Source organism: Anthonomus grandis, chromosome 20 (assembly GCF_022605725.1).
Source record: "Anthonomus grandis grandis chromosome 20, icAntGran1.3, whole genome shotgun sequence".
In the NCBI taxonomy this organism is placed as follows: Eukaryota; Metazoa; Arthropoda; class Insecta; order Coleoptera; family Curculionidae; genus Anthonomus; species Anthonomus grandis.
The window spans coordinates 4,791,334-4,807,845 of NC_065565.1; the positions used below are offsets into that span (position 1 = coordinate 4,791,334).

The 16,512-nt window shown below is 31.8% G+C and overlaps 1 protein-coding gene across 1 annotated transcript in view; it reads right to left on the reverse strand.

Moving 5' to 3' along the window:
- LOC126747991 (PHD and RING finger domain-containing protein 1-like) overlaps positions 1-14,478 on the reverse strand; it is a 44,961-nt gene extending 30,483 nt beyond the window's left edge. The window contains exons 1-6 of the mRNA XM_050456981.1: positions 14,058-14,478; positions 6,918-7,145; positions 6,598-6,723; positions 6,442-6,542; positions 6,015-6,175; positions 5,743-5,938 (exon numbers count right to left, since the gene is read on the reverse strand). Of these exons, the coding sequence (XP_050312938.1) occupies positions 5,743-5,938; positions 6,015-6,175; positions 6,442-6,542; positions 6,598-6,723; positions 6,918-7,145; positions 14,058-14,270 (1,025 nt within the window). The 5' untranslated portion in view covers positions 14,271-14,478. The remainder of the gene's footprint in view (positions 1-5,742; positions 5,939-6,014; positions 6,176-6,441; positions 6,543-6,597; positions 6,724-6,917; positions 7,146-14,057) is intronic.
- Positions 14,479-16,512: the final 2,034 nt, after the last annotated feature.

A 16,512-nucleotide genomic window follows, 5' to 3' on the forward strand; every position in this document is an offset into this window, starting at 1 on the left:
ATTATTTTTTTCAGGAAAAAAATTTGAAGTTGACCACTTTCGGACAATGCAACAATCTATTAAAAACTTTGAGAATTCCGTACCTTAAAAACTATAAGACGTACGACTTTTCAAGTGGTACCAAACGATTCACAAGGTCTCAAATAGTCTAAAAACGTTAAAGAAAATTTTTGAAAATCATTAGTTTTTTCAGAAAAAAATTCCAAAGTTGACCTTTTTCGGACAATGCAACAATTTATTAAAAACTTTGAAAATCCATAGCTTGGAAACTATAAGAGGTACGACTTTTCCAGTGGTACCAAACGATTCAGAAGGTCTCAAATACTCTAAAAACATTAAGGAACAATTTTGAAAATTATTAGTTTTTCTAAGAAAAAATTCCAAAGTTGGCCATTTTCAGACTGTAAAAAAATGCAAAATTTAATTAAAAACTTTGAAAATCCGTAGCTTAAAAACTATAAGAGGTACGACTTTTCCAGTGGTACCAAACGATTCAGAAAGCTCCAAACATTCTAAAAACGTTAAAGAATATTTTTTAAAATTATTATTTTTTTCAGGAAAAAATTCCAAAGTTGACCATTTTCGGACAATGCAACAATTTATTAAAAACTTTGAAAATCCGTAGCTTAAAAACTATAAGACGTACGACTTTTCCAGTGGTACCAAATGATTCACAAGGTCTCAAATATTCTAAAAACGTTAAAGAACAATTTTGAAAATTATTAGTTTTTTCAGGAAAAAATTCCAAAGTTGACCATTTTCGGACAATGCAACAATTTATTAAAAACTTTCAAAATCCGTAGCTTAAAAACTATAAGATGTACGACTTTTCCAGTGGTACCAAACGATTCACAAGGTCTCAAATAGTCTAAAAACATTAATGAACAATTTTGAAAATTATTAGTTTTTTCAGGAAAAAATTCCAAAGTTAACCGTATTCGGACTGTAAAAAAATATGCAAAATTAATTTAGAAACTTAAAATGTAAGATTACAATGTATCTATTTTCAACCGACCATTATAATACAATATGCTTAAGAAAAAATAAGCACAGAATTTTGAAAAGTCTACTCTTTCATATTTTTTGTGTAGTCCGAGGTAACTAAACAATAAAATCGTTTACGTATCCCCATGAGACAAAATCCGGCGCTGTCAAATCCGGAGATCTTGGAGGCCACTCGATAGGACCCATCCGTCAGTTATAAAAATTATTATTTAAAAATTGTCTAACGCCACGGTGGGAAAAGAAATTCAGACATAAATAAAATTTGGCATTAATTCATCAGGAATGTTTTTGTTAATCTCGTAAGACCACATTCATTGCTGATAATTTTTTTGGTTTTACATTTGTTTCTTGTGCAGTTTTGTTTGTTTATACTCTTCAGTTTATCTGTGGTGAATTTAAAAGTATAAATGTTCAACATGCCAAGAGGTGTGAACTAAAAATGTACTACAACAAAAGTGTAAAATAAAAAAAATAAATAATGAAAATATAATAATATAAACAAGTTTTAATTTAGGCACTTTTTTGAGAATCGTTTAACTAAGTAAATTTTAAACAACAAACAATATTAAGAAAACTAGAGTAAGGTACACAAAACAACGTGAGGCACTAACATAAAAAAAAAATTAATTAATTTGTACTGGACTGTAGGAGAGAAATGAAACCTACACTCCAAAAAACGACGAAAGGCAACTTTTACGTTAAAAAACAAATATTAGAGTACAGCAAGGTAAATAATAATAAAATTCCTAATATTTTGAGAAATTTCATGGATTCATTTAAATCCTGAGGAACTTTTGTCAAGAGAAGTATTAAGCTTTTTGTTTCATCAAAATATTCCCACTAGTTTTTCAGATATTCGACTTAGAAGTGAGTGGCAAGTTTGAAGGACAAAAAATAAAAAAAATAAAAAAGAACATAAATAATATAAAGAATTGTATGTAGTTAATGTAATATTAGGACTAATACTAAGTGTGCACCGCATTTTCTTGAATTGACGCGGATAAATTGATCCTTAGTGAACTGTTTTAAAGAATTTAAAGTTTAAATGTGTTATTACAAGTAAATGTTAGTTTCTCAGTGTTATAACAGGAATTATTTGTTTCTTTCAGGATGATGAAAATGAAGAAGTAATTTTTGATTTCCTCCGGGAAGAATACATTATCTATTTTATTAACGATTATTTCTATTTGATTGATTTAAGTAAAATTTTCTTATAATGAGTTTAAATGATTTACTTCTATATTCTAGAAACATCATTTTTTACTTTTTCCACACAGTCCACTGTATTTCTCCATTTTTATTTAAGTAGATGAAGAGGTTAAAACTTTATTACGCCCAACTAATTGAGAATACTCTTTATTTTCTTGTTAAAAATAAAAAAGGCAATTTTCGTTTTTTTTATGTTAAAAATTCTGCTTTTGAGGGACAAATTCTGTTCTATTATACTTAGAGAGTTGATTTAAAAACTACCAGTAAGGAAATCATGAATTATAATAATCTGGAAAGTTTCAAGGATCTACTCCAAAAAAAAGTGAAAATTTTGGCCAATTTTCGGTTTTTTTATGTTAAAAATTCTGCTTTTGGGCGACAAATTCTGTTCTATTATACTTAGAAAGTTGATTTAAAAACTACCAGTAAGGAAACCATAAACTACAACAATCTGGAAAGTTTCAAAGATCTACTCCAAAAAAAAGTGAAAATTTTGGTCAATTTTCGGTTTTTTTATGTTAAAAATTCTGCTTTTGGGCGACAAATTCTGTTCTATTGTACTTGGAAAGTTGATTTAAAAACTACCAGTAAGGAAACCATGAATTATAACAATCTGGAAAGTTTCAAAGATCTACTCTAAAAAAAAGTGAAAATTTTGGCCAATTTTCGGTTTTTTTATGTTAAAAATTCTGCTTTTGGGGGACAAATTCTGTTCTATTATACTTAGAAAGTTGATTTAAAAACTACCAGTAAGGAAACCATAAACTACAACAATCTGGAAAGTTTCAAATACCTACTCCAAAAAAAAGTAAAAATTTGGGTCAATTTTCGGTTTTTTTATGTTAAAAATTCTGCTTTTGGGGGACAAATTCTGTTCTATTATACTTAGAAAGTTGATTTAAAAACTACCAGTAAGGAAACCATAAACTACAACAATCTGGAAAGTTTCAAATACCTACTCCAAAAAAAAGTAAAAATTTGGGTCAATTTTCGGTTTTTTTATGTTAAAAATTCTGCTTTTGGGCGACAAATTCTGTTCTATTGTACTTGGAAAGTTGATTTAAAAACTACCAGTAAGGAAACCATGAATTATAACAATCTGGAAAGTTTCAAAGATCTACTCCAAAAAAAAGTGAAAATTTTGGTCAATTTTCGGTTTTTTTATGTTAAAAATTCTGCTTTTGGGGGACAAATTCTGTTCTATTGTACTTGGAAAGTTGATTTAAAAACTACCAGTAAGGAAACCATGAATTATAACAATCTGGAAAGTTTCAAAGATCTACTCCAAAAAAAAGTGAAAATTTTGGTCAATTTTCGGTTTTTTTATGTTAAAAATTCTGCTTTTGGGCGACAAATTCTGTTCTATTGTACTTGGAAAGTTGATTTAAAAACTACCAGTAAGGAAACCATGAATTATAACAATCTGGAAAGTTTCAAAGATCTACTCTAAAAAAAAGTGAAAATTTTGGCCAATTTTCGGTTTTTTTATGTTAAAAATTCTGCTTTTGGGCGACAAATTCTGTTCTATTGTACTTGGAAAGTTGATTTAAAAACTACCAGTAAGGAAACCATAAACTACAACAATCTGGAAAGTTTCAAATACCCACTCCAAAAAAAAGTAAAAATTTGGGTCAATTTTCGGTTTTTTTATGTTAAAAATTCTGCTTTTGGGGGACAAATTCTGTTCTATTGAACTTAGAAAGTTGATTTAAAAACTACCAGTAAGGAAACCATAAACTCTAACAATCTGGAAAGTTTCAAAGACCTACTCCAAAAAAAAGCGAAAATTTGGGTCAATTTTCGGTTTTTTTAAGTTAAAAATTCTGCTTTTGGGGGACAAATTCTGTTCTATTGAACTTAGAAAGTTAATTTAAAAACTACCAGTAAGGAAACCATAAACTCTAACAATCTGGAAAGTTTCAAAGACCTACTCCAAAAAAAAGTGAAAATTTTGGCCAATTTTCGGTTTTTTTATGTTAAAAATTCTGCTTTTGGGGGACAAATTCTGTTCTATTGAACTTAGAAAGTTAATTTAAAAACTACCAGTAAGGAAACCATGAACTACAACAATCTGGAAAATTTCAAAGACCTACTCCAAAAAAAAAGTGAAAATTTTGGTCAATTTTCGGTTTTTTTATGTTAAAAATTCTGCTTTTGGGGGACAAATTCTGTTCTATTGTACTTAGAAAGTTGATTTAAAAACTACCAGTAAGGAAACCATGAATTATAACAATCTGGAAAGTTTCAAAGATCTACTTCAAAAAAAAGTGAAAATTTGGGTCAATTTTCGGTTTTTTTATGTTAAAAATTCTGCTTTTGGGGGACAAATTCTGTTCTATTATACTTAGAAAGTTGATTTAAAAACTACCAGTAAGGAAACCATAAACTACAACAATCTGGAAAGTTTCAAAGATCTACTCCAAAAAAAAGCGAAAATTTGGGTCAATTTTCGGTTTTTTTAAGTTAAAAATTCTGCTTTTGGGGGACAAATTCTGTTCTATTGAACTTAGAAAGTTAATTTAAAAACTACCAGTAAGGAAACCATAAACTCTAACAATCTGGAAAGTTTCAAAGACCTACTCCAAAAAAAAGTGAAAATTTTGGCCAATTTTCGGTTTTTTTATGTTAAAAATTCTGCTTTTGGGCGACAAATTCTGTTCTATTGTACTTAGAAAGTTAATTTAAAAACTACCAGTAAGGAAACCATGAACTACAACAATCTGGAAAATTTCAAAGACCTACTCCAAAAAAAAAGTGAAAATTTTGGTCAATTTTCGGTTTTTTTATGTTAAAAATTCTGCTTTTGGGGGACAAATTCTGTTCTATTGTACTTAGAAAGTTGATTTAAAAACTACCAGTAAGGAAACCATGAATTATAACAATCTGGAAAGTTTCAAAGATCTACTTCAAAAAAAAGTGAAAATTTGGGTCAATTTTCGGTTTTTTTATGTTAAAAATTCTGCTTTTGGGCGACAAATTCTGTTCTATTGCACTTAGAAAGTTGATTTAAAAACTACCAGTAAGGAAACCATGAACTCTAACAATCTTGAAAGTTTCAAAGATCTATTCCAAAAAAAAGTGAAAATTTTGGCCAATTTTCGGTTTTTTTATGTTAAAAATTCTGCTTTTGGGCGACAAATTCTGTTCTATTATACTTAGAAAGTTGATTTAAAAACTACCAGTAAGGAAACCATAAACTACAACAATCTGGAAAGTTTGAAAAACCTACTCCAAAAAAAAAGTGAAAATTTTGGCCAATTTTCGATTTTTTCATGTGAAAAACTAAAAATAAAATTAATTTTTAAATGACTTTCATTTAAATATTAAATTATTTGCTACCAAATTTAGTCTTTTTCCGGCATCCGACTATGACAAAAGTGCCTCTCATCGTTTTTTGCATTATAGCGTGTAGGCCTCAAATACTAACAACAAAATGAACGAATTATTTACAATTAAATGTGCAAACTTTGGCAACAACAATAATAATAATAATAACGAAAATTAAATAATTAAATACTAAAACTTCACCTAGAAAAGTGACTTCTGCCGCCAACGTTATAAGTCGAATCTTCGTCCATATTACGTCCCGCCATCAGGGACCTCTCTACCTCCTCCCTGTTTAACCTTCCGATGCTTATGCTGCATTGGGTGCAGTACCAAGAACCCTCGGGTACTTCGTCCAACGGTGGGGTGAGGCAATAGAGGTGGAAACCCAAGTCGCAACCTATTAGAGATTCAATCATTAAATAAATAAATAAATAAAAATATTATAGAGATTAACTGCATTCAGTCTAACTTACCGTCACACAAAAGAAGACGATCTTCGTTCGTATTTGTTCCGCAAATTTCACAATAGGTCAGGTCTTCGATGATGTCAACGGGATCTTCCTGCGCCTGAGGTTTTTCTATCGGTATTTTTTTCACGTATTTGCCATTTATGCATTTTTTTACTGTTATGCAGCTAAAAAAAACGACACTTTATGTACCACAGTACGACAACAAAAAATGCCTCAAATTCGATGGTTTCGCCATCCTTGTACATGCAGGAATCAATAAAAATGGCAAATAGTGCACTCTCTACATTTTTTCGTTTAACTAATATAAAAAATCAGCCATAGTTCTCAAAGAGATTGAATTTAAACAATAAAAATCAATTCTACTCTATGTATGTTTTTTTTAACCCATTACCCTTTTAAATTTATAATCTAATAAGAAAAGACAACTTACTGATACTCTTTCCTGTCGACAGGACAGGTGTTCATGTTTTTCGACCACTCCTGTATACATTCCAAGCAGAAAGTGTGCTCACAGTTTTCAGGAACACCCACCTACGATAAAACAAATTTTTTTTGTTGTCTGTATGACATCAAAACGCACTTTTACCTCTTGTAATTTAAATGACAGAAGACAGATCGGGCACTTATCAGATTGACCGTCACTGTCACTCGAATCAGATTCTGCTCCTTTAGATTTCTTAGTGTTGTCACCCTCTTCGGCCTTTTTGGGCACCTAGTGAATTCAATTTTTAAATGCAATAAGGAAATATCGAGAAGGGAGGATGATTTTTTTCAATAAAATACCGAGAAATGTCAAAAAGATACTCAAGAACAGCCAGGTCAGGACGAAAATAAAACTTTTACATGATCTAAACCTCAACAAATTGTAAAAAATGACTGAATGTTTAAAGGTAACAAATAAATTACCTCCTCTGAATCATAATAATCCGTCTCCCACTCATCGGAATCCGACAAGATTGCCGAGTTGAGGGCCCCCACCCTCCTTGGACAAATGATGATATCAGACCCCTCAGACTCTGACTCTTCGGAATCTGAGTCGATGACTTGTTGCATCCTGACCCTAAAGGCCATCGGCCTGTGTGCAATCGGACTGGAATTGTCTTCGCTTGAATACTCAGAGTCCGTATTTATGACCTGTATAAATAAACAGTTTTTTTTTTTTGATACTGCTTAATGTGATTCAGAGTTTTAATGTAATGTAATTGTTTATTACAAAATTTGATAATAAGAAAAGCTGTATGTATGTATGTGTGATTTAAAAAAAAATTATTGTAAGTCCTACTGACTTAGATTTAATGAGGCTTTGTCGATAACTCTGTTTGGGACAATAAAGCTACTTTTTCAACATGAATTTTGAACTTAGCAACTTATAAAACGGGACTAAAGATAAAGGTAAATTGTTGTACATCATCGATTTCTAATGTACAATCAATTTTATACCATAAAAGCTCCATAGTTGAGACCAATAGGTGATAGCAAACTTAATGTAATAAAGCTTGCACATAGGACTAAAGAATATTAATTATTAACATTATTAACCCTTAACTACTATCCGCCGGGTCAAACTGACCCAAGGCTTAGTGTTTCATAGGAGAGGGAAGTGCGGCGAACGGAGTATTCTCATTCTGTCGACCGTTAATACGAATAGTAAAGTTTGGAAGTGTCTTAGTGGTTGCGTTGACATTTTTTTTTTCGGTCTAGTGGGTCAAATTGACCCGGGAATAGTAATACAGTAAGTATTTCGTTATACGATTTGATCGATATTTTATTGATTTTTTTGACATTTATGTGGATAAACACTTCATAATATACAAATACATTGTTTTGTTTTTAGATTATGACACAAAGAGGACTGTCTGATGCCGAGTTATTCGAGATAGTTGCAGAAAATACTTTCTGGGAAGATCTGGAGTCTATAAATAAGCCTGAAGAAAATAGAATTACTTCAAATGGACCATCAACCAGCGGCACAAACGTTACTGACGACAGACAGATTGCATGTAACCTGATTTTTGACAACGGAGACGAAACCGATAAGGACGAATGTGATTCTGAAGAATTCAGTGAACATGACAGCGATAGCGAAAATAAGTGGCAGCCAGATGATGAACCATTGGGTCAGTCAGAGGAGTTATCATCGGAAAGTGAATATGAAGATGAAGGACAAATAGTAAAAAAAACAAAATTGTGGTATGGAAAAGATAAAACTAAGTGGAGTCAGGTGCCCTTGACTAGGGGAAAAACGAAAAGTACTAATATTATAAAAATACTTCCTGGTTTTAAAGGACCAGCTCGCCAGAACTCCCTCATCGGAGTTGGAATCTTGGAGACATTTCATCACACACTCTATTCTTGAAAAGATTGTTGAATATACCAATGCAAAAATTAGAGGTATGAAGGCCAGCATACAACTTTCAAGAAGCGAAAAAATAGCAGATCATTATTTCGACCAGTTTTTATTCAAGAGACCGATAAAATTGAAATAGAGGCGTTTTTAGGCCTTTTATATTTGCTGGGTTCTTTTAAATCCGGACACGAAGATCTACGATCTCTATGGGCTACCGACGGGACAGGTAGAGATAGATTTCGTTGTACGATGTCTCTTGCACGTTTTTCTTTCCTATTATGTTGCCTAAGATTCGACGATATGGTTACCAGGCGGGAGAGAATGAAAGTCGACAAACTGGCTGCAATATCTCAAATTTATAATGAATTTGTTGAAAACTCAATGTGTTACACGCCCTCTGAATTCTTAACCGTAGATGAAATGTTAGTTCCTTTTAGAGGGCGCTGCGGTTTTAGAATGTACATGCCGAATGCTTGTGCATTGTAGAATGCTTATGCCTGCTAAGCCGGCAAAATACGGCATCAAGATTCAAATTTTAGCAGATTCCAAATCACATTATATGATTAATTCTGAAATTTACACCGGAAAACGCAGTGATCGGTCTAACTTGTCTATACCGACAGAAACAGTACTTCGTTTAGTTGGTCCTGTGGATGGGACCAATAGAAACATAACGGGAGATAATTGGTACACATCAATGGAATTAACTGGTGAACTTCTCAATCATAAGCTTAAATATGTTGGCACAGTCAAGAAGAATAAAAGATTTGTTCCACCCGAATTCTTACCTTGCAAAAAACGTGAAGTAGAGTCCTCCATTTTCGGGTTTACCTCTGTAGATTGAGAAGGGAGTCGTTTCGGCTGATCCGCCGCTCAGCACTGCTACCTGTGAGATATTTTGTGCATAACTCTACTTGTCTTAGTTTGTCTCAAAAAGTCTTAGACTTCTGCCGTACAAAGCTATATTTTTGGGAGGTAGCTGTCCCACTTCTTGAGGTGTTGGTTGTACCCCTTCCAGGTACTTGAGCCTCTTGCAGAGTTGGGTCGGGCATTCACAGAGCAGGTGTTCTGCTGTTTCTGTGGCATTGCTGCAGAATCTACATTGGTCGTCCTCTGTTATACCTATTGCCTTTAGGTGATATTTCACTGGGCAATGACCGGTTAGGAGTCCGACTGCTGTTCTGATGTCTGATCTGTTCATGTCTAGGAGCTGTTCAGCTCTTTTTCTAGAAGTGGTTATAAACTTTTTTGCCTGTCTTAGTCCTGGTGCTCTTCTCCAGTGCGACAGCAATTGTTCTTTTTCCCACCTGTTTAGGTCTTCGGTGATGTGGGTCTTCATTAAACCACAGTATGGCTCTGGACCATAGTATGGTGTTTGAGCCCCTTTTTTTGCAAGGCGATCGGCTTCTTCGTTCCCCTCTATACCCCGGTGGCCAGGTAGCCACACGGGTTTACCTCTACTCACACTATTGTGTCTCACGTTCCCAAAAAAAAACAAATCCGTAATATTGTTGTCGACAATGCACAACAAGAATGTTGTAAACGACTCATCAAAAAAGCCGGATATAGTGTTATTTTACAACGATACAAAAGCCGGTGTTGACGCACTAGACCAGAAATGTGCAACATATTCGACATCTCGCAGGACACGCCGATGGCCAATGGGTATTTTTCACATGATTTTGAACGTTTCTGCAATCAACACCAGAGTTATCTATCAATTTGCTGCCGAAGGAAAAGAAATTTGTAGATTAAATTTTCTAAAAAATCTTGGTCGTCAACTATGCGAACCCTATATGAAATCGAGAGTTTACAACAACAAAATACCACGTAGGTCGAGAGAACTGACTGCAGATATACTTGGGGTTGTTATAGAAATGCATTGTGCTCTTCAGCAGGCTCAGGGTGCATCCAAGAGAAAGAGATGTGCTTTCTGCCCACCGAAAAAGGACCGCAAAACGAACACCTTCTGCGATTTCTGCAAAATACCAGTTTGCCAGCAATGTTCAAAAAAAATCTGCCCAAAGTTTTAGGATATTTTGGGCAACAAAATTTGTTTATTAATGTTTATTTCATCATTTTTTATGAATAAATTAGTTTATTTTGATCAAACAGTTTTTTATTTTCAAAATAAAAAAGTGGGTCATATTGACCCGCGGGTAGCTGTAATGTTTTACTATAGGGAGGATAGTAGTTAAGGGTTAAAGGATCTGTATCTGTAATGCAACTGACATAATAATTAATGCAAATTTAATAAATGTTTTTTTTTTAGTACAATGACAGATCCTTGTCAAACAAGATCAAAAGGGGTTTAAGATTTTTTTATAATTTTACATCAAAGTTGTAGATACTACTGCCTCGACTAATAATTATGAACTTCATTATTTCTTTTTAGGAAATATTGCAAATATGGAGGTAGAAGACCATGCTCCATTTCATAAATAAATAAACAAAGTCTCTTAAAGCTATGTATAGAAATGCTAAAAACAGTGAATGAAAAATAAAAAAAGCTCCTATACAAGAAACATCAAGAATTTTTCGCAAAAGTCAATATAAGCCAAAAACAAAATCCGTCATAATTTCCTTATTTTTCCACCGATTTCCATGAAATTTATCTCATATTATAGTGATTTTAATTCCAAACAAAAAATGTATCTATAAAAATTTTTGTTAACCCAATAGTTTCTACATTAAATTTTGTTGAAGAATATGTCGAAATAAAAATGAAAATTTGCCATAACTTTCTTATTTTTTCACCAATTTCCATGATTTTTATCTCATATTATAGTGATTTTAATTCCAAACAAAAAATGTATCTATAAAAAATTTTGTTAACAGAATAGTTTCTGCGTTAAATTTTTTTGAAGAATCTGTCAAAATTAAAATGAAAATTTGCCATAACTTCCTTATTTTTCCACCGATTTCCATGAAATTTAGCTCATATTATAGTGATTTTAATTCCAAACAAAGAATGTGTCTACACAAATTTTTGTTAACAGGATAGTTTCTGCGTTACATTTTTTCGAAGAATATATCAAATTAAAAATGAAAATTTGCCATAAATTTCTCATTTTTTCACCAATTTCCATGAAACTTAGCTCATATTATAGTGATTTTAATTCCAAACAAAAAATGTATCTATAAAAATTTTTGTTAACAGAATAGTTTCTGCGTTAAATTTTTTTGAAGAATTTGTCAAAATAAAAATGAAAATGTGCCATAACTTCCTTATTTTTCCACCGATTTCCATGAAATTTAGCTCATATTATAGTGATTTTATTTCCAAACAAAAAATGTATCTATAAAAATGTTTGTTAACACGATAGTTTCTGCGTTAAATATTTTTGAAGCATATGTCAAAATAAAAATGAAAATTTGCCATAACTTCCTTATTTTTCCACCGATTTCCATGAAATTTATCTCATATTATAGTGATTTTAATTCCAAACAAAAAATGTGTCTACACAAATTTTTGTTAACAGAATAGTTTCTGCTTTAAATTTTTTTGAAGAATTTGTCAAAATAAAAATGAAAATGTGCCATAAATTTCTTATTTTTTCACCAATTTCCATGAAACTTAGCTCATATTATAGTGATTTTAATTCCAAACAAAAAATGTATCTATAAAAAATTTTGTTAACAGAATAGTTTCTGCGTTAAATTTTTTTGAAGAATCTGTCAAAATTAAAATGAAAATTTGCCATAACTTCCTTATTTTTCCACCGATTTCCATGAAATTTAGCTCATATTATAGTGATTTTAATTCCAAACAAAGAATGTGTCTACACAAATTTTTGTTAACAGGATAGTTTCTGCGTTACATTTTTTCGAAGAATATATCAAATTAAAAATGAAAATTTGCCATAAATTTCTCATTTTTTCACCAATTTCCATGAAACTTAGCTCATATTATAGTGATTTTAATTCCAAACAAAAAATGTATCTATAAAAATTTTTGTTAACAGAATAGTTTCTGCGTTAAATTTTTTTGAAGAATTTGTCAAAATAAAAATGAAAATGTGCCATAACTTCCTTATTTTTCCACCGATTTCCATGAAATTTAGCTCATATTATAGTGATTTTATTTCCAAACAAAAAATGTATCTATAAAAATGTTTGTTAACACGATAGTTTCTGCGTTAAATATTTTTGAAGCATATGTCAAAATAAAAATGAAAATTTGCCATAACTTCCTTATTTTTCCACCGATTTCCATGAAATTTATCTCATATTATAGTGATTTTAATTCCAAACAAAAAATGTGTCTACACAAATTTTTGTTAACAGAATAGTTTCTGCTTTAAATTTTTTTGAAGAATTTGTCAAAATAAAAATGAAAATGTGCCATAAATTTCTTATTTTTTCACCAATTTCCATGAAACTTAGCTCATATTATAGTGATTTTAATTCCAAACAAAAAATGTATCTATAAAAATTTTTGTTAACAGAATAGTTTCTGCGTTAAATTTTTTTGAAGAATTTGTCAAAATAAAAATGAAAATGTGCCATAACTTCCTTATTTTTCCACCGATTTCCATGAAATTTAGCTCATATTATAGTGATTTTATTTCCAAACAAAAAATGTATCTATAAAAATGTTTGTTAACACGATAGTTTCTGCGTTAAATATTTTTGAAGCATATGTCAAAATAAAAATGAAAATTTGCCATAACTTCCTTATTTTTCCACCGATTTCCATGAAATTTATCTCATATTATGGTGATTTTAATTCCAAACAAAAAATGTATCTATACAAATTGTTGTTAACTCAACAATTCCTGTTAACTTGCTCGATGGAGAATATTAAGTTTACTGAAAAGACCTGAACTCACGACAAACAAGCAAATATGAGTACTATAAAAATACAAATATAATAAAATTAAAATAATATGAAACAATGGAAAAATTTAAAAAAATTGTGTTTATGGACATTGGACCCAGTGGCTTATCAAAAACTCCTGGATATCCTTGAATATTATGGACTTAGAAGAATTGTGTCGACTATCTTCATCATTATTTATTTATTAATTACTTGCTTAATACAAAGTTTGAAACTCCTATGCTAATGATACAGCATTGATATATAAAGATAGAACATATGAGGAATCAGCAAGTGAAAGTAGTGTATGTAGCCAAAAAAGTACAAATTAACCAACTTTTGATTGTTTAAGGGTTAATAACACAGATTCAGTACAATAATGCAATCAAATAAAGTGCCTTAGGATTAAAATCTTATGTGGACACCACAGATCAATAGATTACAACTCAAGCAACACATTATATATTATTATGGTTAACTCAATCACACTAATTCTGTAATATATTATTGTATTATATTATAATTAGCATCTTTTCTCTGAGCTTCATTTAGTCCAGTACATTTACACACTATGTATACAAAATTCTAAATGCATATAATACAACATGCATAGTTTTTATGGCCAATATGGTGATGTATATTCAATTTAATCATAAACAGTTTCCCGAATAATATATTGGTTTTATATTCGGGTGATTGTGAATCCAACTCAATAATGTACAGTGTTTTCAGACTGATTAACACTATTAAGTTTACAAGACTATTTTCACCTGAATAATTAGCGGTATAAACAGGTCTTTGATCACTCAATTGCTGCCCAAAACATAAATAACATTGTGTATAATGCCACTACATAAATCAATATAGACAAGATACTTACACCAATTTTCTTTCTTTTTACCACAACCTCCTCGGAACTATCATCACTGTTTTCTGACTCTAATTCAAGGATGTTCCTTCTCCTTAACCGATTGGAACCACCGATAATGGGACTCCCACTGGAAGTACTACTAGCCGGACTGTCATCCTCTAATCGGCGAACTTTTCTCTTTCGCCTATGTTGAGATGTTGACTCCTCTCCATCGGTACTCATTTGACCGCCACGCTAAATTCAATTAAACCAACTTAAGAGTTAAATCAATAAATAATAGTACGATTTAAATATGATAAAATGCAGCAGCAGTTGACGTTAATACTGTAAATAAAAAGCTTTTAATTAATCACAAAAATCGCTCGGTATCCATTCATTTAACATCTATGGAACTACGAGGGTCGTCTACGGACTACGAGACTCCACTACATGTTGTCATTCTAATGACATTGACAGTTAAGTGACAAGGGCAAGAAATCTATCTGTCAATCGTTGCACGTTAGAAACGACTAAGGTCCGCTTCACATGAGTGTGACAAAAACGCAAGTATTGTACTCGGTGAACGAGTAATCCGGGACACCAATGTCTTTTTTAAAAACAAAGTTCCTGTCCGTATGAATGAACTTCTTAGGGATATAAGTGCCCATTAAATTTAATACAAAATTATTGATTTATTTGGTCATTTGATACTACATATACAATAGAATAAGACAAGTCAGGAGAAAGAAAATGATAATCCTAATTAACTTATTTAAAAAAGTAAAACTATTCTAAAAAAAACCTTATTACACACATCTCAAACTTAGAAACTATAATAACCACAAAAGTACCAACAAACAGTACGAATAAAGTACAGACACTGACTACGCAGGAGTGACTTTCAGCATGTTGCTAAATTCGTTGATATCATAGACGACAGAACTTATAATAAAGGATGATTCAGGCTACACAGGGTCGGGACCGGGCCCGTACCGTGCCGTGCCCATACCGTGCCGTTCTTTCCATGTCTCGGCCGGGCCAGTCATTCATAGTACACCGGGCATATTTACGGGCTACGTCAGCTTTCACTTGTATTTTTTGATAAAAAAATTGTTAGGTATTTTTTCATCTAATTTCGGGTTGGGTGGTTTGAAGACAATGTCAGTAAGGCAATTTTCAGTAGTTGAATTAGCAGCTATTGCAATTGCCCTTGATGACGAAGTTTTGGAAACACAAATAAGAACTACAAGAAGAAGGTAGAGTGTACACCCAGCCTGGAGGAAACGGGAGTCGGAAGGAGAATTTGCAACGCTTTATAAGGAGCTTATAGATGATGAGAGCAAATTTTATGGTTATTTTAGAATGTCTAAAGAATGCTTTATGATCTTACTTGAAAAAGTTAAATTAACTTTTTTAACTTTAACTTTCTGGGATTTAACCAAACAAAACTCAATATTTCAAAGGCCTATACAGCCATTGAACGATTGGCAGTCTGTCTTAGGTAAGTAACCAAATAATTTAAAAATTTAGAAGTAGGATATATTTATAGAAAATAAAATCCTTTAAATATACATAAATTAATAATCATAAGAAAACTGTGAAAAATAATTATGAATATTATGATTCAATACTGTTGGCGTTGGTGGTGTTGCAAGCGGAAGTGGTGTATGTACTGGCATTGAAATATTAGATGTCGATGTTCCATTCATTGGGGATGCGTAGGAGGAAGGTTCTGCTGACATTTGTGCCCACTCTACCTCTTGCACTGCCACAAATATATTTCCCTTTACTAAGTGCTGATGGTAGGGAGAAAAATTTTTTATTGTGGGTGCTAAGCCATTTGAAAAAGCATCTATTGGATGGGTTTCCTGGGTTCCCTTCCCATTGTTTTTTATAATATATTCCATTAGGGTATTTGAAGCAGATACAGCTGGTTGGGATTGCGAAACCATGCGACGATTGCGGTTTTTACAACGGGTAAATTGTGTAGTGCCCTGGGAATTTGATTTAGGATCAGTGGATGCTGAGCTGGACTTTCTGTTTCTTGCATGTCTTGGATATCTTCGTTATCTGATTCGATACTAGTGATCGTATGTCGATCCTGTACATGAGACAGTAAAAATGTTAAGTTTTCTTCATATTTATATTTCTTTATAATAGCAGCACCCTGTCCACTTTTTGTTTTACGTTTATTCATATGTTTTTAATACTGATCTCGTGTATTAGCCCATCTTTTTTTACACGCATCTTCTGTAAGAAAAAAATAAATATGAACAATTATTAAATACAAATAGACACGATAGTAATTATAAATATTAAGGTCAATAATATACAGCTTATATGTATTTTAAAAATACACTTTAACAATTTGTTGAACGACATTTTCTTTATTTGCAGATTCCTGGCTACCGGAGATTCATTTAAAACTATTTCTTATAGTTTTCGTCTATAGGCCATTCCACTGTGAGTGACATTGTACACAGCA